Source organism: Lycium barbarum, chromosome 2 (assembly GCF_019175385.1).
Source record: "Lycium barbarum isolate Lr01 chromosome 2, ASM1917538v2, whole genome shotgun sequence".
NCBI classification, from domain to species: Eukaryota; Viridiplantae; Streptophyta; class Magnoliopsida; order Solanales; family Solanaceae; genus Lycium; species Lycium barbarum.
This window is the reverse complement of record NC_083338.1, coordinates 133,932,313-133,953,229: the sequence shown is the minus strand read 5'-3', so window position 1 is coordinate 133,953,229 and position 20,917 is coordinate 133,932,313. Positions and strand designations below refer to the sequence as shown.

General features: G+C 35.0%; 2 protein-coding genes across 2 annotated transcripts; one reads left to right on the top strand and one right to left on the bottom strand.

Moving 5' to 3' along the window:
• Nucleotides 1-1,146: 1,146 nt before the first annotated feature.
• On the bottom strand, nt 1,147-3,469 carry LOC132627359 (leucine-rich repeat receptor protein kinase EMS1). Its single transcript, XM_060342672.1, has 2 exons — nt 2,796-3,469; nt 1,147-2,093 (listed from the first exon to the last, which is right to left on the bottom strand). The coding sequence occupies exons 1-2, from the start codon at nt 3,289-3,291 to the stop codon at nt 1,462-1,464; spliced, it is 1,128 nt and encodes a 375-aa protein (XP_060198655.1). The 5' UTR covers nt 3,292-3,469; the 3' UTR covers nt 1,147-1,461.
• Nucleotides 3,470-10,732: 7,263 nt separating this feature from the next.
• On the top strand, nt 10,733-20,598 carry LOC132627357 (protein S-acyltransferase 8). The gene is made up of 5 exons (XM_060342671.1): nt 10,733-11,069; nt 16,823-17,008; nt 18,233-18,535; nt 18,619-18,852; nt 19,725-20,598. The coding sequence occupies exons 1-5, from the start codon at nt 11,031-11,033 to the stop codon at nt 20,220-20,222; spliced, it is 1,260 nt and encodes a 419-aa protein (XP_060198654.1). The 5' UTR covers nt 10,733-11,030; the 3' UTR covers nt 20,223-20,598.
• Nucleotides 20,599-20,917: the final 319 nt, after the last annotated feature.

Sequence of the window (20,917 nt, the reverse complement as noted above, 5' to 3'; positions counted from 1 at the left end):
TCCCTTACCCGCTGTTTGGATGGTGGTTTCCCGTGGTTCATTAATGTATGATTTTCTATGAAATCATGTTTGTTTCCATTGTTCTTAAAATTATGTAATATGGTGTTATAAACCCGTGGTTCATTCTATGGTTATATAACCATGAAAAGTCCCAATTTTTGAAACCACGGATTTGGTGATTTTTCCGTGATTACGTATTTCATTTCTCCATTATACCCCACCCTCCATCATTCACCCCACCCCACCCCACCCTGCTCCACCCCTACCACTCACCCCCACCCCACCCCCCGCTACTCACCCCTACCCCACTCCTCTGCCACCCACCTCCACCACCTTAAGCACCACCCACTACCCCTCACCACCGCCCAACCCCACCCCCAACAACTCACCCCCACCCTCATCCCACACCACCCACCTCACACCACTAACCCCTCCACCACCCCCACCCACTACCCCTCACCACCACCTAACCCCACCCCCACAACCATTCACCCCCACGCTACTACCCACTACCCCCACTCTCATCCCATAACCACCTACCCCTCCACCACCCCCACTCACTACCTACTTATTTTTTAAAGTTCCTATTTTATTCTTTATCGGAGTTTTATTAATATATATATAAATTAATTTCTAATTAAGAGTTAAGGGTATTTTAGTAAACTTACAAGTTATTATACAGTACCATACAGTCAAACCAAATAATAAAAATGTTATTAAACCACAACAAACGATACAGTCTATCAAAACATTGTGTTCATTAATACAGTACAATACAATACGACACCATACTGTACCATACCATACTGTACATTAATGAACCACGGGAAACAACCATCCAAACAGAGGGTTAAGCACGATGACAATAACACGCCCATATGCCTCTACTCATATATATGTCATTCTTGCAAAAAAGGACAAATCAAGGCTCTATTACCGCCCGTCAGCAAAGATATCAAGCAACTCTAGCCACCAAATATTAGGTACCAGGTTGTGCATTTATATGATACACTAGAAAGAGACGAAGAACAGAATATGATACAAAACTTGGATTAATGCAAGTACCTAAATGGCATGAATTGAGAAGACATGATAAGGCAGAATTGAAGGACAATTGAGGTATAGCTAGTCTTGCTGAGAACTATATTAGGACAAAAGAATCTTAATCGGTGCAATTTGATCATACGCAATTGTACATGATATACTTACAAAATGTCAGAGATCTCAGTTTGGACAAGTTCTCTGAAACAGCTAGCAATTTAACCAATTCCATTCCTCAATCAATTAAAAACAACAATTTACCCTACTTTTTACAATTTATAAACTACTAAGTACAAAATTTAAAATAACGCATTACCTTGTACTAATAGAACTAGTACATAGAGATGCTCGACCAAAGGAGTCTTCAAATTACTACGACGACGCTCTTTTGCTGATAGAATCGTCTAAAAATGTCGACCCTTAACATGTTGAAATTCCGTTCAGAATCTCAACGACTTCATTCATGGGAGGCCTATCGTGAAAATTTTCATTAGCACACATCATGGCAATCCTAAAATACTCAACAATCTCACTTTCTTTCAAGCCATCCCTTGAAATATTAGCATCAACCATTTCCATGTACCGTTCTTTCACCACCATACCACTAACCCAATCAACAAGCCTAATTTCATGACCATCTTCACCAGTAAACGGAAAATTAGGACGCCTACCAGTAACAATCTCTAACATCAACACACCAAAACTATAAACATCACCATTTGTTTTTGCCATTGGTGCACCATTAATATACTCTGGTGGCATATACCCCATTGTCCCCGCTACTTGTGTCGACACATGTAAATGTGACCCTTGAATTCTCCTAGCCAATCCAAAATCAGCAATATAAGCTTCAAAATTCACATCCAACAATATATTACTCGCTTTAATATCCCTATGAATAATTGGAGTATCCAAATTATGCATATAAGCAAGTCCCTTAGCTACTCCTTTCACAATCTTAATCCTCGTCGCCCAATTTAACGGCATCCAAGGTATCGATTCCAACATGTCGGCTGTCGATGACGTGTCGTAAAGCCATTGGTCAAGACTACCTGTTGGAAAAAATAATTCAAAATTGTAGGAAACCAAAATTAATTAAATTTATATAGGAATAGATTTTTCTGTTTCAAGTTAAAATAAGTTTCATATTATTATGATATAATGGTAAAAAGCACACCTCAAGTATTACAGTTTTGTCAATTTCCTACCTTAACTATCAGGTGTCTGCGTTTCCTACCTAAACTATCACCAACTATTTATCAAAACACACATCGACTAGTATTTGATGGTGTGTGGTGTACATTCTCTTTTGTATTTAAAAGTGGTGTCAAATGGCACTCCACGCGGATAATTAACGGAATTAATTGGAAAACTTAAAAATTCAAGAGATAATCGTCAAAAACACAACTGAAGTATCATTTGCGAGTTTTCAGCACAATCAGTTACTAGTCGAGGTGTGTTTTGATAAATAGTTTGTAATAATTTAAGTAGAAAACGCAAACACTTGATAGTTCATCTATTGTTTAATAAATAGTTAGTGATAGTTCAGGAAGAAAACACAAAAACCTATTAGTTCATGTATGTTTTAATAAATAATTGGTGATAGTTCAGGTTGAAAACTCACAAATAATAATACTTTGTTTTGACCATAATCTCTATTATCATAAGTAGGGTGCTGCTAGCTATTGTATAGCTTGTAGAGCATTCCGAGATTCATAGAGTCTATTTATCAGTAAAAAAAAATCCTTGGTTACCTTTTTCGACGAACTCGTAAATGAGGACCCGGTCTTGACCCGTGGAGCAATATCCAAGCATTTTGACAATATTCGGGTGTCGGATCTTACCGAGGGTTTCCATCTCAGCCCTAAATTCCCTAAACCCTTGAAAAGCATCATCAGACAGTTTTTTAACGGCGACAGATACACCGGAGTTGAGTTTCGCTTTATAAACCAAACCGAAACTGCCGTCACCGATTATGAGATCCGGCGAGAAATCTCGGGTCGCGTCGGTCAGTTCTTTCATTGAGATTTGACTTAAAGACGGGTCAAATGTTGCGCTTTCGGTTACAGTGATGGAAGAAAGCTCCGTATTGCTAGTAACCACCGCCCGGGTATGGTTCCGGGTCCGGGTCGGTTCATTAGGACGGCGTTTGTTTGGGTCTCTACAGAAAAGGTAAAGAACAGTGAAGATTAAGAGGACAGCGATGAAAGTGGATGTTGCTGCTAGAAAAGCTTGAAGAACATGATCCATAATGGAAGAAATAAAGGTTAAGTATAAAAAGGGGGGTTTTCGATGATGGAAGAGAGAGGATGAAAAGGAGAAGGCGCCATTAACGGGTAAGGAACGTGGGGTTTTGAAAGAAAGCGAAGGTGTTTGGTTGTCTGAAAGCGTGGACTGGGATTCCAGTCAACGGTTGGCAGGCAATACAGTAGAATGAATTCTCGTATATCAATTTAATTTAATTGTTTTAGTTTGATTCGGCGTACAATTTAGAAAATAAAATGAGATATTTGAATGTTGTAATTTTAAATTAATGATGTGGGAGATTACTGAATTTTTTATTTTTTATTTTGTTATGATGTCGAATGTTCGAATTGTTAATTTATAAAATAGGTAAAATTTATTTAATTAAAATAAAAAATTTAAAAAAGGAATATTTTGAAATTTATAATTATAGATATATCATGATATTTGTGTCCTTGTAAAAATTTTAGAACAATTGTTTTTAGATATGTAATGATGTTTGTGTGCAGTAATCAAATTGTTTTTAAATATATACAGAGTTCATTTTTGATACACCGGTGCTACACCTATTTCAACTAGGCAATTCATTAGAAGCCAAGCAACGGGAGTTACAAGCACTTGGAGTGTTGATCATGAAACTCGAAACATCCGGAAGCCTTTTTGAGGGAGTCTCACTCATTACACAGTTTTCCAATGTTGTGCGGATCAAGAATTGGGGCTTGGAACTGAATAGGGGCGCTTTGGAGCTCTTGAACAGAATGCTGAAATTGCGGAAACTGTAGCATTTATAAAAGCATTGCGACATGCCTTCACGATTATACAGGAAGAGCTGAGGTCTATACATCACGAATGTGAGCCTCAAAATGTGACCACGAGGAAGGCTATTGAGCTTCATCGCGAACGCAAGTCTTAACCATTGTGTGGTAGATTTTGATAAACAAAGAAAGACACGATCTCATTACTTTTTATGTTTTAATACATTTTAAGAGTTTTTCTTTATTCCTTATTACTTTGATTATTGTTATTCTGGCGCGGGTTAACTCATATTGAGAAAATCAGTAGTGATTTACTTTACTTAACTGCTTAATTAGTCTTAAGGATTCCAATGGTCACTAATCTCTTGGGGATTCATCTTCAATTAGGGAGTTAATTAGTTGATTCTTAGGTGTAATTAGGCACTTTAATCTAATTGGTCCTGAATTCATACTAATTTTGGGAGTAATTCTATATTTGATTTCAGTTCCGCGACCCAATTTTGTATCAATTTTTTTCAAATAAGCTAAAAATGAAATAATCATAGAGAGATTACTATTTTTCCTTTGACTAAGTGATTAGATTACTATTTAATTAACAATATATGAGATCAATCTTGTGACTTCCTGACCGTTGTTAAGTTTGTCAAATCTTTCTACTCCTATTTACATTTAAAAAAAAAAATACCATAGACCTTCGGCCGATTAATTGCCAAAGTAAAAGAAATATATTCGAATCTAGTTTATTCCTACTTCTCGTATTAAAATAAAAGGAATTAAGATTGATTTTCAACCGATTAATTAAGGGAAAGAAATATTTTTTAAAAGAAATCATGACGATTAATGATTCTTTTAGCGGCAGCCAAATTGAGGGAGGATTCTTTTTTTCTTCCTCCCCAAAAACTTTGTCCCTTGCACTTAAATCAGAAAGGAACACTAATAAATAAAAGAATTATGCACTGGTGAATTACTTAATCACAAGGAGTATTGAAGTTTAAGTTAAGAAGTCTAATGAATTAATGACCACATACTTGACTAGGTTAAATTAAATATCTAATTCATTTAGCATTAAATTTGTAGTATAATATAAATATAATATTATTTTGTTATAAGAAAGGATTATGTGAGATAATACTACCACAAATTATAAACGATTATTGAGTAAATTGTAATGCTTGTGACTGTGTGGTATAAGCGAGATCAAAAGCAAGATTATTCTTCTGTGATGGATAAATTTGCCTAAATGCATTAGATAAATATTTATAATTAGTTGACGGTAAAACACTTATGTTGAACTAGAAATGGTCAACAGATTCCTTGGAGATATTGTCCTCTCTCGAGAGATACGATTTGAAAAGCTCCTCCTTATTTGAGCGACAAGAGAGTTTATAAGCTAATCAAGGTCATGAGAAATTTATTTCCTAATAAAGATTACTTTACAAAATTTAAATACTGGCAAAAATGAACGGTCTCATATAAATATTGGAGGCTCGAGCGTAGGGGAGGTGAGGGGGACAAATTCACCATTTTTGGCTAGATAAACATTTGCGCGAGTCAGTTCTCTTTTTTTCCTTTTCACCTAAGTCTTTTCAATTCTTAAAAATTAAAGTCGTTTCAACTCCTAAAAATCATTTTCTTATAAAGTGTAAAAAGAGAGCTCTTCCTAACCTACAATAGACATGTCCTTTATTTATTTATTTATTTATTTATTTTAACAAAAACTCCCACCATGAGTCTTGAGGTACCGTTGAAGAGTGTTTTTCCTTAAAAAATCTATTATATTGGGGCGAACAACAAAAAGAAAGGAAAAATGAATACATATGAACTAAAAATACCTATCGTGTGAAAGATTTTCTTTTGTACTAAAGTGTATATATATTAGCAGTATCTTTGAAAAGATTAAGTTTTGTACGTATTTGTTTTCATTTTTCTCGCGTCCAAAAACTTCATCCCATGCACGTGATGCGCACACTTAGCTAACAAATCATACGTATAATTCGGACCTATTTTTCTCGTGAAAAAAAATTGAAGACTATAAGTTAAAAGTTAAAGCATGGGATAACTCTATATGACACAAACAAACTTAATGTAAAGTACAAATGATTGTAGAAACTATACTTTCTTTTCGATATATTGGAAAACAAACTAAACAAAGATCTTTCAATCATTCAATAGCGACACTATACTCTCACAATAAAAGAGATACAATAACGTAGGCTATAGTATGTCACTTTTGCAATTTTACGAATATGAATATGTTGTTGATGTTTTAAAGATTCACAATGTGATAATACGTCTTCGTCAAAATTATTTATCATTAATATCTCAAGAATTTTCTTATTACTATGACCGGTTTTTTCTCCTGCTTATGTAGAGTTGGTTATTTTAGAATCCCATATCCCATTTTGCTCTAGGTGAACAGACATATATGCCTGCTGATTTCAGTATGAAGAGTAATTGATACATATAATTTGGAATATCCTTTTTAAGAGACCTCTTCAAATTAATTGGACAAAACTTTAATTTTTATTATACTATTATTTAACATGTGATATTTACTTAACACAAAAGAAAAATTTGTATGCCTGCCAGAAAATGATGGACAGGTATATCATCTTACATCTGAGCCGATTTTTCTTATGGTAATTTTTTTTCTTTCTAGTTGCTTTGAAATAATTAGAGGAGACAGAAAATAGTTATTCTAATACAAGCAATTATGATGATAGAAAAATAGTAGTTCTAACACAAACAATTATGACAAAATATGAAGGTAAAATTAACAAAATGACAACCTTTTGGTAGTTTCCTATCATTTATAGCTACCTTTTAAAAATTACCATTTGTAGCCATGTTTTCCCAAATTAAGGTATTTTTTCGGATGTATTTGATGCTTATAAATACATAGTAACACAGTAAAAAATAAAACATATCCCTTGATTTAAGGCCATAACGGTGGGATCAATTAATTAGCTATTAATTGGTATTTTTTACCATACGCTTTCACAAAATCAGATTTTAGATTACCTTTCCATAACCATTTTCCATTCCTCCAACCAATCTTCAACACTCAAACATAAAAAATCAAAAATTTAAAATTTGAAAACATTCAACAGCTATTATATTTGAAGTTTTCAATATTGATTTCGTTCTTAATTTACCCATGTATTTGATAGCATAACCAATGTATTTGAAGTTTCCAATCAAACCGCATGTATTTTATATTAAATCTCACGTATTTGTGTGAGTAACAATTTGCATCACCCATGTATTTTAGCGGTAATGTATTTGAAGTTTTCAATATTGATTTCGTTTTGATTTGCACATGTATTTGATAGCATAATCAATGTATTTGAAGTTACCAATCAAACCCCGTGTATTTTTATATTAAACCTCATGTATTTGTGTGAATAACAATTTGCATCACACATGTATTTGATGGATTAATTTGAACAAAATACACAAATATGTAGAAAACTTACAATGTATTTTCGTCACTCATGTATATGAACTAGATGAACTGATGGAATTAATTTGAACAAAATACACAAAAATATAGAAAAACTTACATAAATACACCGTCAACCACAACAATTGGTAGCTATATCATAGAACATACACAAATACATATATTTTTCATCTTCTCAAAACCCTAAAAAACCATATATCACCAAAAAAACCCTAGCCACAAATCAAATGCAACTCGGTCCAAATTTATGGGCACTGGTCCACAGTCTAAAAGTCTTGGCATTTACAACTACAACTTGCCCACAATGGGAGATAAGCCCACAGCCATAATGAATGATCATTCTAGTTGAAACATCATTCACATAAAAAAAAATTGGAAAGGTTAATTGCCTTCTTATGTTTAATTTGTCTACAAAGCTTGAAATCATGGAAACCAAAAAAATTTTGAGAGGGGGGTGGCCGCCACCCGTCGTGGTGGTGGTTAATAGAAGGAGAGAGAGAATTTTTTAGAGATTTGAGAAATGAAAAATCTGAAATGGGAAGTAAGTGAGAATACAGAAAGTCAAAAATTTATGAAAAATGAAAGAGAATGGTAATGTATATTAAGTGATTAATATTGTTACCATTAAAGGAGGATATGAGATTGGGGGTGCTAAATTTAAGGTGTATTTGTGCACCAATAACTGAAAGTTACTATGTAGCTATATTCGTTAAATTAAAAAAGTATTTAGTTATTACTAATAATTAAAGCAAAAGGTAATTAATATTACTAATTATGTACTAAAAATAGCTATAACACGTAATTTTTTCAAATATGAAATTGCTACAGAGAGTGGATCAGAATATTACCGAAAAAGTGACCTGATAGACTCACATATAAAAGCCTTTGATCTTAGTCTTGTACTCTTTAATTCGCCCGATACACTTGTCATATCTATCTTCTCCTTCTTCTTCTTTGATTTTTTCTGATTTATTGAACAGGTGCCATGCGGGACATATTTAATGAATTCTCTCGTTTTATTTCATATGTTTTTACTAATTGAATTCGGATAGAGAGAATAATATCTCGTCAAAGCCGTCCTTAGTCCGATATGTGGCGGTATATATTCGAGTAAGACACTAAGAGAAAAAATAAATCAAGCAAGAATGACAAAAAGGAGATGATTTCTCAAGTGATAGTTATTTTTTGAGGTTAGTCTAACTTTCATCATTATAGTTCGTAAAAGTGTGAGTAAGAGGGGAGTGGGCAAAATATATGAATTGAATCTTCGACAGTCGTATCCGCCTCCACCAAATAAGGTGGAGTGAGCAAGAGTTAGAGAAGACATAAAAACACAAGATCAAACTTCATCATTTCCATTAGGGGTGTTCAAACGAGACCGAAAAATCGGTCCGAACCAGTAAACCGAGTCAAACCGACTTAATAAACCGAAAACCAGCTTGGTTTGACTTGATTTGATTTTAAATTTTAAAAAACTGATAACATTTGGTTTGGTTTGGTGTTAAATCAAAAAAATCAGAACCAAAACCGAACCAAACCGATAGATACATACATATTTAAAATATTATATATATATATATATATAATTAATTAATTTGGCTCATTCCAAGTCCAATACAAATTCAAATAATTAGAAAGAAAAGTGTAGCCCATTTAAGTTTAAGGTAAAATAAAAAGAAATTTGCTAAAGGTAAAATAAAATTTTCGCCTTATTCAATTTTACAGTTCCTTCATTTACATGCCATTTAAATTACTACTCATAAGCTAGCATTTATCCGTAACAAATTAAGGGGAAGAAAATGACAATTGAAATTTAAAAAGATTTAGTAGATGACTTTGTCTTTCTGTTTATTATTTTCCGTTTTACCTTATGTGCTTTCTTCTCAATGCTTTATAACACGATGAGTCTAGATAACAAAAATTACTGAGGGGCTGCGTAATATCAAAATGCTATATGTAGGGAGGTAACTAGAATCATGAAACATAGATGTTATGTTTCTGTAATTCCTATACCAAAGCCATAGGCCTATACCTAAATAAAGTGAATGAATTAATTAAGAAGATTCTTAGATTTGAATGGATTATGGTCAAAGCCGTATTTAGTTACCATTTGATTCAAAGGTTCTTTGTCTTAATACATTCTTAAAATTCGAAAAAAACCGCAAAAACCGAACCAAACCGATAAAGCTGACAAAACCGAAACCGATAGAATTTATACTATGATGATTTGGTTTGGCTTGAATATTAGAAAAAACCGACTTAATTGGTTCGGTTCGATTTTAATCAAAGCCCGAGTCAAACTGGACCATGAACACTCCTAATTTCCATCACCTTCTCCAGTAAAGCAAGCATTGTTAACCAAGTTAAGATTTTTGGTCTCAACAAAGAAGTATTGAACATTACACACTTACAATCGCAAAAAACATTTTAGTTAACAAATTTCTAAAATTTATGTTTGATAGAATATCATTGAACATAATTTATTTTGAAAATTATTTTATATTTGGAATCTATATCACGATACTGCAAACTGGAATATTGCTGAATATGTTTATAATTTCATAGCTTAATTAAAAGTCAACCTTATCTTTATTGATTGAAGAAAATTGTTATGAAACTGACTAACCTGAAACTGACTAACCTATTGAGAGTAGGAAAAGTTAGAAAGTATATTCGAAAAAGAAAAAAAGTACTTTTCAAAGTGTATTTTCTTTCTAAATACTTTTGGAAATTGATTTGGTGCAAATTATTCTATTCCAATGGTAAAATTTGCATGCCTTTTGTTGCACCATTTGCCGTGAATATTCCTTGCTATTGCTCCATCCTCAACCAGACATTTATATACTTTTAAGGCCACTTATTGTCTTTGCTTTTATTTTGTTTATGTATATTCTAACATATGGTCTTTTTTTTTTTTTTTTTTTTTTATCTCTCTTCTAACATTTTCGATATGACAAGAAGCATTCATACATCTAGGCTGTTCAAAATCTTAAACAAATCTAATCTAATCACCAAAAATAACACTCAAAAACTATTCAGAAAATCTTGTCATTACTCAAAACAGTGACCTAAGAGAGAGAAAATAAACCTATTAAATTAAATTCCCTAAAGTTTTAAAAAGTGTTTAGCCTTTTCTTTCCCAAAACATTCCAATTAAATAAAACGAAAAAAACGCTTCACAGAAACATAAAAAGAAACCTTTTTTCCCTCCCCCCCCCCCCCCCCCGCCCGCACAAAAAAAAAAAAAAAACTCCTAACCCTTGCACCAAATTCTCTTCTTCCCTATATATTCCAAATCAAAATCCCACAAAAACCTTTAAGGAATTTCATTTTTTCAAAACATTTGGTTCACAAATCTCATTAATTTGTTGAGACTATACTGAGAATTTAATTATTGGGTAGGTTTTGAAGGAAGAAGAAGAAGAGGTGGTGAAAATGAATATTGTAAAGTTTCAAGTATTTGATTCTGTTCCAGCTTAAAGGGTTTGAAAGGGCTGTAAGCGCGTGGGGTTGAAACGTGCTGCCCCATGGCAAAGCGCGTGCACCAAGTCTGGAAAGGAAGCAATGTGAGAAATTTATGTTACTCTTTTTAATTCTTATTATTTAAATTTTGCTTTTTATGGTTTAAATTTTTGTGGGTTTTGCTTGAACTTTTAGTCAGTGTATTAGGGGTAATTTTTTGTTATTTTTTTAAAGCAACTCTAAGTACAACAACAAACAGCCTAAGCAGTGTAATCCCACAAAGTGGGGTCTGCGGAGGGTAGGATATACGCAGACGTTACCTCTACCTTTAAGTATGTGGGGTTGTTGATTAGCATTTAGTTTTATTATTTAGTTAGTAATAATGGGGTGAATATAATTATGTTAGAAATGAAATGAATATAATTATGTTAGAAATGAAGTGTTGTGTTATTTTGAGGTACTATTAGTGAGGAGAATAATGTGAACTTTTTAGTGTGTATATTGGTTTATTTTCTTAAGTTCTGCGTAAAGATTGAATTTTAATTGCTTAATATGAACTTTTAGTCAGGGTATTGTTGATGTAGTGGGTATTGGAGCAATTTTTTTGTTATTTTAAGCAACTTTATAGTATGTGGGGTTATTGATGAGTATTTAGTTTTATTATTTGGTTAGTAATGGTGAGGTTTTAGGTGTTAGAGGGGGGAATATAATTTTTTTAGAAATGAAGTGTTGTGTTATTTTGAGGTACTATGAGTGAAGAGAATAATGTGAACTTTTTAGTGTGTATATTGGTTTACTTTCTTAAGTTCTGGATCAAGATTGAATTTTGATTGCTTGATACGATATTCTGCAGAATTTGCAGCTTTAAGTTATTGTTATGGCCTTTTAAATGCTTGAGGTTTTGATCTGAAGTTAAAGAATGTTACTCCTCGGCATTCTTTTCATTTTAGAACACTCCGGATTTTGCATCAGTTAAGCATTGCTGGTGTTAAGTTCCTAACATTTATAATTATCTAAAGACCGTTGTTGAAACTCTTCTTTGAGGCTAAGACATAGCTTACATATGTGCACATTCGATAGATTTACCCACACACCTTTTATGTGTTTAAAAAGGTTCTATCCCAATAAGGAAAAAAAGAAGAGTTGTAAGTAGATCATTAATAACGCTTGAATATCATAATCTGATAAAGGAACAATCAAATAACAGCTTAGTTGTCAGTGTTTTTGGTGAATATGACTGCTAGTTTGCTTAGAAATCTGATATCTGGGAAAGTTACTAGCTTTCAGGTGTGTGATATTTGTAGGATAGAACGAAATGGATGTAGGGATACTCGGTTGAAGTTAAAGTATTGAGGAAACATTCTCTCCTGTTTGACCATGTGGCAATTTTATTAAAAGTGAAAATTGCATAAAAGCGACAAGATTCACGGGCTCTGAAGTAGAAAGCAATTAATGAGGCGCACACTTCCTTGGAGTGAAATGCAAAGTTTACAGAAGATTAAAACTAGACTTATATGAATTTAGTAGCATAATGAATAAATTTCAATTAAAATACTCCCTTTTCCCCAATGTATGTGTCATTATTTCATTTAGTCTGTACGAAAAAGAATGTCATATGTCCTTATTTTAGAAACACCTTAGCTTTAAACATCCCATTTTACCCTTAATGAGATGCTTTATGTCCACACGAATGTCCATGACTTGTTTTAGACCACATGTTTCAAAAGTCGTTCTTTCTTTCTTAAACTCTGTGTCCAATCAAACACCGCCGCATAAATTGGGACTGGGAGAGTAACTAATTTCAGCATTTAATATACAATAATGTCAATAGTAAACTAAATCCTCAAATTGAGATTCAAAGAATCGGTTGCTTCACACTGGGACACATTTCACGTTATTATTTGAAACGCATGGCTTCACCATGAACCCTAAACCTCTTGCCTCACATGGCTTCACTGCTTTAAGTAACAAAGCAATGACTCTTAATAGCACAACCACATGGACGCCCCTAGGGATTTGGTCTAGCGGTAAGAGTGTAGCGCATGATGTATGAGTTAGGTGCACTCACGTGTTTGAACACTGCTATAGGCAAAAGTTTGGTATTTGATGGAGAAGAGGGTAGAGGGGCAAGCCCGTTATCTACCTACTTTCGAACCATATCGATTGACCTTTAGAGATTTCTCGGTTATCAAGAGAAAAAGAAAAATAATGCTGCCACATGGATTGAAGTCTACCCCAGGTTCAGGTCCTATATTTCTTCTTAGGGAAACCATCCTTTCAGACCTTGATAATAAAAGGTGTACTCCATCAATTTTGAATTGCCCTTGTTCTGGTGAATATTTTAAGAACTGCCAACGTCTTCTTTGGAGGCTATACAGGAACAGTTGGAAGACAGGTTATCAAAATGACATCAAATATATCCTATTCTGTGATTACTTTTAGTTGATACCTCATGGAAACACATTCTGCTAATTCAGTGAGGATGCTGCAATCATATTCTTTTGACCTTTCAAGAGTTATTATACATTATATTTGGTTACGGGTAAAATGGGTGTATGATAATTGATTCAACTCAGTTTAGTGGTTTTTGTGTTAAATATCTGCACATTTTACTTGTTGGATAAAGTTTGAAGCATCTACTGGCCCCTTTCCCTAACTAATTCCTTACTCTTTAATTCTCTAATTTGATGCTTTGGTTAATGAACACACACTTTCTTATAAGTTGGTTTGCAGCTGTTAAAACTGATGCTTTGGTTAATGAACACACACTTTCTTATAAGTTGGTTTGCAGCTGTTAAAACTATGTTTCAGTTTAACTTTCTTAAAATTCTTCTGATTAGATGAGCAAACGAAGTGCACATATTCTCATCTTGTAGGATACTGTAGGAGCTAGCTTGGTGCATGATCAGAAAGCATGGCCTTTTTAAGAATTTAACTCTTTCCTGTGATTCACTTGGTTATTTACTTCGTGGCCGTATGATAATGTTTTCATCTTGTTGAAGTTGTCACCTTTTTGTTGGACGTTCTTGTCACCTTTTTGTTGGACGTTCTTGTCACCTTTTTGTTGGAAGTTCTTGCTTTCCAACCATCATCCCTTATGGATTTGATTCTGGATTTTTTTTGAAATCTGGAGCTGAAGCAGTCAAAACAGGGCTGTGGATACTCATGTGAATCAATTACCTAAACTTTTTAAGGAAGATACATTTCTTCCTTTAATTGGCTGTGATCTAATCTTTGAAGGTTAGTAATAAATTCATAGTTTGTGGCCCCCAGGCTTTGATCTGTGGTAAGAGCAGAACCCTTTGGGTTCGAACATTGCCGCAGACAAAAGCCTACTTTTAAATGGAGAAGAGTAGAGGGGCGGGCCCATTATCCAGCATTTTTTGAACCATGTGCTACGGGCCCTCGGGGATTTCTTGATTATCAAGAAAAAAATCTTAGTTTATACACTGACCACTCAAAGAGACAAAGATGGGAGATTTAGAGGATTAAAGGGGCACACATTTTTTATTCTCTTTGGATTTTTTATGCTCTAGAGCACATATTGCTTTTTGTTCAATATGTAGCGATATAGTTGACGTTTAGGCTTTGTCCGTCGACAGCTGAACGTTTCGATCTCGTTTGATTCATGATCGCATCTGCAAACCTTATCCGTGGGGCTTAGCGGAGAAGACTAATATTTCAAGGAAAGTTCATTCACAGGGTCTGAGTGCATAGCTTGCTTACCTTCTTTATCTTCATGATGGAGTTGGTGTTGTTGATCAATAATCTTAAGGATTGTTCAAGCAGAGATATGAATGGCTATCATAGCAGCTTATGTGTTGCTTTAAAGATGTAGGTGAAGATATTGAGTCCTGTACGTTAGACAACTGTTCTTGCCCTTTCACATTTCCTTTAATTGGTTGTGATCTAATCTTTGAAGGTTAATTGTTGTGAAGATTATCCACTGCTCGTCGGAGTGGGCTTCAGGACTTCTGATTGGTTTTGTTATAGTGGAAGTGTGCTCAGTGCGTTGCCCCCCCCCCCCCCCCCCCCCCCCCCCTCTCTCTTTTTTCCTATTTGACAAGCATTTCTACATATACAATTATTTTCTATTTATTTATTTTATTGTAATAATACGACATTCCTGACAACAATCAAAGCTATTGAACTAAGATAGTTTAATAGATTTACCTCCGACATGTCAAACTTTAAAGAAATAGATAATACATTCCCCCCCTAGAAAAAAAAAGGAAAAAGAAAAGAAAGGCGTTGATTACATCTTCATTGGATGCTTCAATAATAATTTGCTTATCCCCGAAAACAAAAAACAAAAACAATAAATAGGAGAGAAAGATCCATGGAGGTGTAGAGTTCGTAGAATGATTGGATAGTTGCTAGCAACGATGGAGGGGTTAGAAAGGGAATTAGGTGTTACTTGGCCTGGCCAAATGAAATATTCATTTGGTCAACCTAGTGTGGCTTTTATCCTCTTCTTGATAAACTGTGTTCTGGTTGGCCCTTACCTGGAGTTTTTTTTTTTTCTTTTTTCGAAACTGGTAACTATCTTACCTGGAGAAGTTCTGGAGAAGTTTAGTTGAATTAGAATTGTTTTAACACTTGCCGCTGCACTGAAGGTGATCTCAACATGGTACATGTGCCCTAATACACTGACAGGCTTCTTAAGGTTCCGCTAATGTGCGCTTTGCTCTGTAACATATTTGTGATTAGAAAAAGAAAAAAGTAGCTATCTTCCTTTCTGGCAGTCTTGCAAGACTTTCTTGGACGTTAGTAGCACTTGAAATTCCTATACTGAAGGTTGCTTATTCATAAAATTAACCTCAAGTCTAATTAAAAAAAAAAAAAAAAAACTTCAAGTCAAGCGTTTAATATCAGAATCAGCTCATCAATGGGCCCTTGCCCCATTGATTTCATTTTTTGCTTATTTCGATAAGCAAGTATTGGTCGTATTAAAATCCAAGTGCTAAGCTAGTGCTTGACATTGCAAAAGTAGGGAGGACTGTGTAGAAAGAAGGGGAAGTCCTTCATAGAAAAGGGGAAGACCCTGTACAAAAGTCACTGTTGTAAATATTAATGAAGTCTATCAGGTTGTTTTCCTCATATGTATCTTCTTTGTACCGGGGCCCCTGTACGCTGGTTCATTGACTTTTGGTGGCTAAATTCCTTTTGTATTGGCTTTGCGTCAGTACCATCCTCCTGGGCCTTTCAATTAGAGGTCCGTTTGTCTGAAGGTAATATATGTATAATTCTAGCATCATTGATTATAAAATCATGATCATAGCCACATCTAGATTTGCTCTGAACAAATAGGAGAAGTCTTGTAAAGAAGAAAGTGATCAGTATATCTGCTATATGCATGATCCCTTTTGCTTATGCCACTCACATTGGTTGCTTCCACTCACCCTCATTCTCATGACCATCTCAATATTTGTTGCTACTGTGTGTAAATCGCTGTTTACGCTCAAGCCTAGAAGAATGAGAAATATTTTAAATTTAGACCAGCTTCTGAATACTGGTTAAGACCACTGAGCAGAAAATAATAAAGAACGGAAAAGAGCTTCTTATAGGTGAGACCTCACTTGCACGGATGATTGCAATGAAGAGAAATTCTTTGTTTCTTTGCCTTGAAATGTTCCCTTGATCTTCCAACTTTTTTTGTGAATCAAGGATGGAAAAGATAAATCCTTTTTCAATATTTTCATTAAATCCTTTTTCAATATTTTCATTTGCAGCAACAACAGTGGATCTATTCATTCGCTGCGTCTGTGACAAATCAGCTGTCGCATGCCATGCATGCTATACCTTTTGTTTGCGGTTTCAACTTCTTTGTTTTATACTCATTTCCCGTCTTTTGCAGTATTTTTTTCTAGGTGGCAGGTTGATTTTTGGGCCGGATGCAAAGTCGTTGCTCATCAGCTTATTGCTCATCATAGTGCCCGTCACTGTTTTCTGTGTTTTCGTTGCAAGGCATCTGCGCCATGAGTTCTCATCGTACAATGCAGGATACGCTATTTTGGCAATAGCAATTATTTTCACCATCTATGTAAGCTCTTAAGAATTATTGCATGTACAGTTTTTTTTTTTTTTTGATGACATGGGAACCCGCAGCTGCTACCCTTCGGGTGCGCACAGGGTAAACCCAGCTCCTGTGTAATAGCTCGCAAACCACACCGGAGAGATAACCCGCAGTAGGCAAGCCCCGTGCGATTATTGCATGTATAGTATTATCACCAATAGAGATAAAAAGTGTGACAAGTTTGTTTTGCTTTGAATTCTTGTGGTTTTTAGCTAGTGGCTGGTTGCTGTATTTCATTTTGTCCATTGATATTGTAGCATTTGCATCTAGGATATATTTGCCCCTATGCATGTGTGGCTGTATTTTCATATTTCTGATTTTTATTAGGTTTTTTTTTTTTTGACTCATAATCAGTGGCGGAGCCAGATATTTCATTAAGAGGATTCTACTTTTATAAAAATAGACTATATCAAGCTTGTGTTTCAAGTCAAGAGGATTCAACCTTGTATTTATCATGCTTTTAATTATTTTTAATTTATAATATACATGTATAATAAGTAAATTTTTTGAGTAAGGTGTATCATATGAATCCCCTTGCTTCAATGCGGCTCCGCCACTGCCCATAATTATAACAGTTTCGGTATTAGGTTTTGCTATTATTTTATTACGTTGATTTTTTGGTGGTGGGTATATTATCTGTGGTACCAAGGGCCAGTAATATTGCTGGTTAGAGTATGTTTTTTAATTTCATAGTACTCAGCGATCATGGAATTTCTATTTTCCTAGATCTTTTAGTACATACTTTAATTACTGAAGATGAAGAAGGCAGATTACTAAAGCTTTTAATATCTGATACTATAGATGACAAACAATTTGAAAATCTTAATTTTCTTCTTAGTTTGGACTGTTGGAGGTTGCATTATTTTACTAATTAGACCTTGCTGAACATGCGAAAATGTCATGCACATATGGATATGTTTTGTCAGCTCTCAGCTTTTGTTAGTGAAACTTTTAGAATTTGATTGAAGTTCCTTGTTTTGCTTTATTTTTCCGGATAGATTTAGCTGAATGCAGTACTTCTGAAAACAGCTGCCTGATAATTTGTTCTATTTGCTTCTTTCTATGTTGTACTATGTACTGTTATTGCCTCTCTACATGAATATCACTTTTTGATTGCCCGAAATAGTGTAGAGGAATAATGAATCAACTCACGAGCTGTGGCTTAGAGTATCCATGAATTGGTTTTGGCAGGTACTGGCACTGCTTCTTCTTACATCAGCTCGAGATCCAGGTATTGTTCCACGTAATTCTCACCCACCAGAGGAAGAGTTCCGTCAGGAATTTTCTGCATCAGTAGAGGGTGGAAGACAAACGCCGAGCCTTCAATTTCCCCGATCAAAAGAAGTAATTGTTAATGGGATGCCAGTCAGAGTGAAATATTGTGATACCTGCATGCTATATCGCCCTCCACGTTGTTCGCACTGCTCCATCTGTAACAATTGTGTGGAGCGATTTGATCACCACTGCCCATGGGTGGGCCAATGCATTGGATTGGTAGGGTCTTATACTATTTAAATTGGTTCCTTAGTGTTTGGATATATTGGGTTACTCTTGACAGCTCTCATTTTATCATGCAGCGTAACTACCGTTTTTTCTTTTGCTTCGTCTCATCTGCTATGCTGCTGTGCATCTATGTGTTTGCAATATGTGCTCTGTACATCAAAGTGCTAATGGATGATAATCAAAGCACAGTCTGGAAGGCAATGAAAGAGTCACCAGCATCTGTGATTCTAATGGCCTATTGTTTTATTTCCCTGTGGTTTGTTGGTGGACTCACTGGCTTTCACTTGTATCTAATAAGCACCAATCAGGTCAGTTGCTTTACCTTCTATTCATGTTGGGATAGAATTGGGCTAATTTCAATTCTGTTGTACGGGTTAAATGAAATTTGATGCTAATTGTGCTTCAAGATACAGAATGAACCTGTCATATGTGGTTGCATTCCACAGGAAGGCCTTTTGTATTTTGCCTTCTGGCTGCTTTTATACCTTTGTTGGGCCCATGAATATGCGGCTGTTCCTTTAGCAGAATATGATAGGGACCTTTTGATTCCTTTTTAGTGACCTTATGATGCAAGGAAAAGAGGAGGAGCCTAATGTACTGCTTTCTCTGTTCCCATAATTGCTTCTGCATTTTAGTATACTGTTGGACAGGAGGGTGTTGGTGTTTTATGTCTTCTTTTTTATTTCAAGTTGTTCCTTCACATTTATCTATAATAGATGCAGGCAGTTCTGGTGAAGGTTTTGGGCTGTTCTGATTTAGGATAAACTGCACTCTGGTTTTCTAAATTGCTTTTCTTTCCTTCTAATCATTTAAGCCAAATAATCTGTTTTGGTTGGGTGGTCATGCATCAGGTTTCTTTTAGTCAAACTACTGTCTATATAAGTTAAAGTAAAATAACTTTTAGACAAGGTGTCTTGCTGTGAGATCCCACGCAAAGCTTGACCTTCTGGCTTCTTTAAAAGCTGAGGCCAATTCAGTAAATGTAGCTATACCTGAATATTGTAGTTGTTTTTCTGTTCGTTTCTGAAGATACATCTGTTGTTGTATGATAGTCTCTATTTGTTCTCATTTTGGTTACCAAGCTTTACTTATCATGTCAACTAGAAGTTTTCCTCTTGTGCTGTTTTAAATATGCAGCAGTCTCTGCATTCACACTAGTGTTTAACCTGTTCTTTTTCAGACAACCTATGAGAATTTCCGCTATAAAGCAGAAAACAGGATCAATGTTTACGACCTTGGTTGTTTGAACAACTTCATGGAAGTATTTTGCACAAAAGTAAAACCATCACGGAACAACTTCCGAGCCTTTGTACAAGAGGAAGAACGACGACCTCCTTTGCCCACTACCAGGGAAGCTGATGTCGAAATGGGTGATCAGGATCAACGAATGAAGGTAGAAGATGATCTTGATTTCGGTGGAGACCTTCTAAAGATCTCACAGCGTCATAATATTGAAGACATCGAAGCAGATATACGGAGCCGAGGGAGTGACGCGCACCATCATAATTCATCTGAGGCTGATTCGGTTCTTGGGTCAGATAGGCGGGCCCCTAATGTACAATCAGATGTGCGAAACTCGAGCTGGAGAAGGAGAAGTGGGAGCTGGGAAATCGCATCAGAGAAATCCAATGTCACTGAAAACAGGAGCCATGTTGCTCCGAACGAGCAATATCAATGATTAATGATGATGTACAGTATGACGGTGATGGACATATCCTTGGGCTGAATTTGGTTTTGCTTTCTGGTTTTCAGAGCAAAGGTGTATTGATGATAAGATGGATCAAAATGTAACTTACCACTGTAGGTTAAATCTGTACTACATTATGTAGTCTTCCCTTTCTCATTCACCAGTGGATACTAGCCTAATATAAATATTCTTTTGGGAAAATTAGTGAATAGGGGTGTGTAATTTTTTGAATGACAAGGAAATTTCATGTTTTGGCTTTGCTGCTACTTCTAATTCTGTTCAATTGCAGGACTGTTAGTTGGCTTGTTTTGTCTAAGACTTGATGCCTCAGGGGCTGTTACTCATTTTCTAATGCTTTTTTTCACAATGTTTTGTGCCTATCAGTTGGTTTCTTTTCTTTTTAATATTCTCCCATCTTTTGAATTCCATATTATACGACACAGTTGTGGAAGTAAAATGTTAATTGTTGGACATCAACAGAACTGTCGAACTGTTTACTGGTAGCTGTGTCTGGATAGAACATTTTTGCAGTTAAATCACCTCTTGGCTTGGTTACACTATTTGGGATTAATTGGGAAAATGGTGATAGTTGTACTTCAATTATTTAAGATTTTTACTGTAGCACCTCCTCGGTCATTTTGAATATTCTCACAGATAGAAAGCTTAGATACACACGAAGAGGCCCA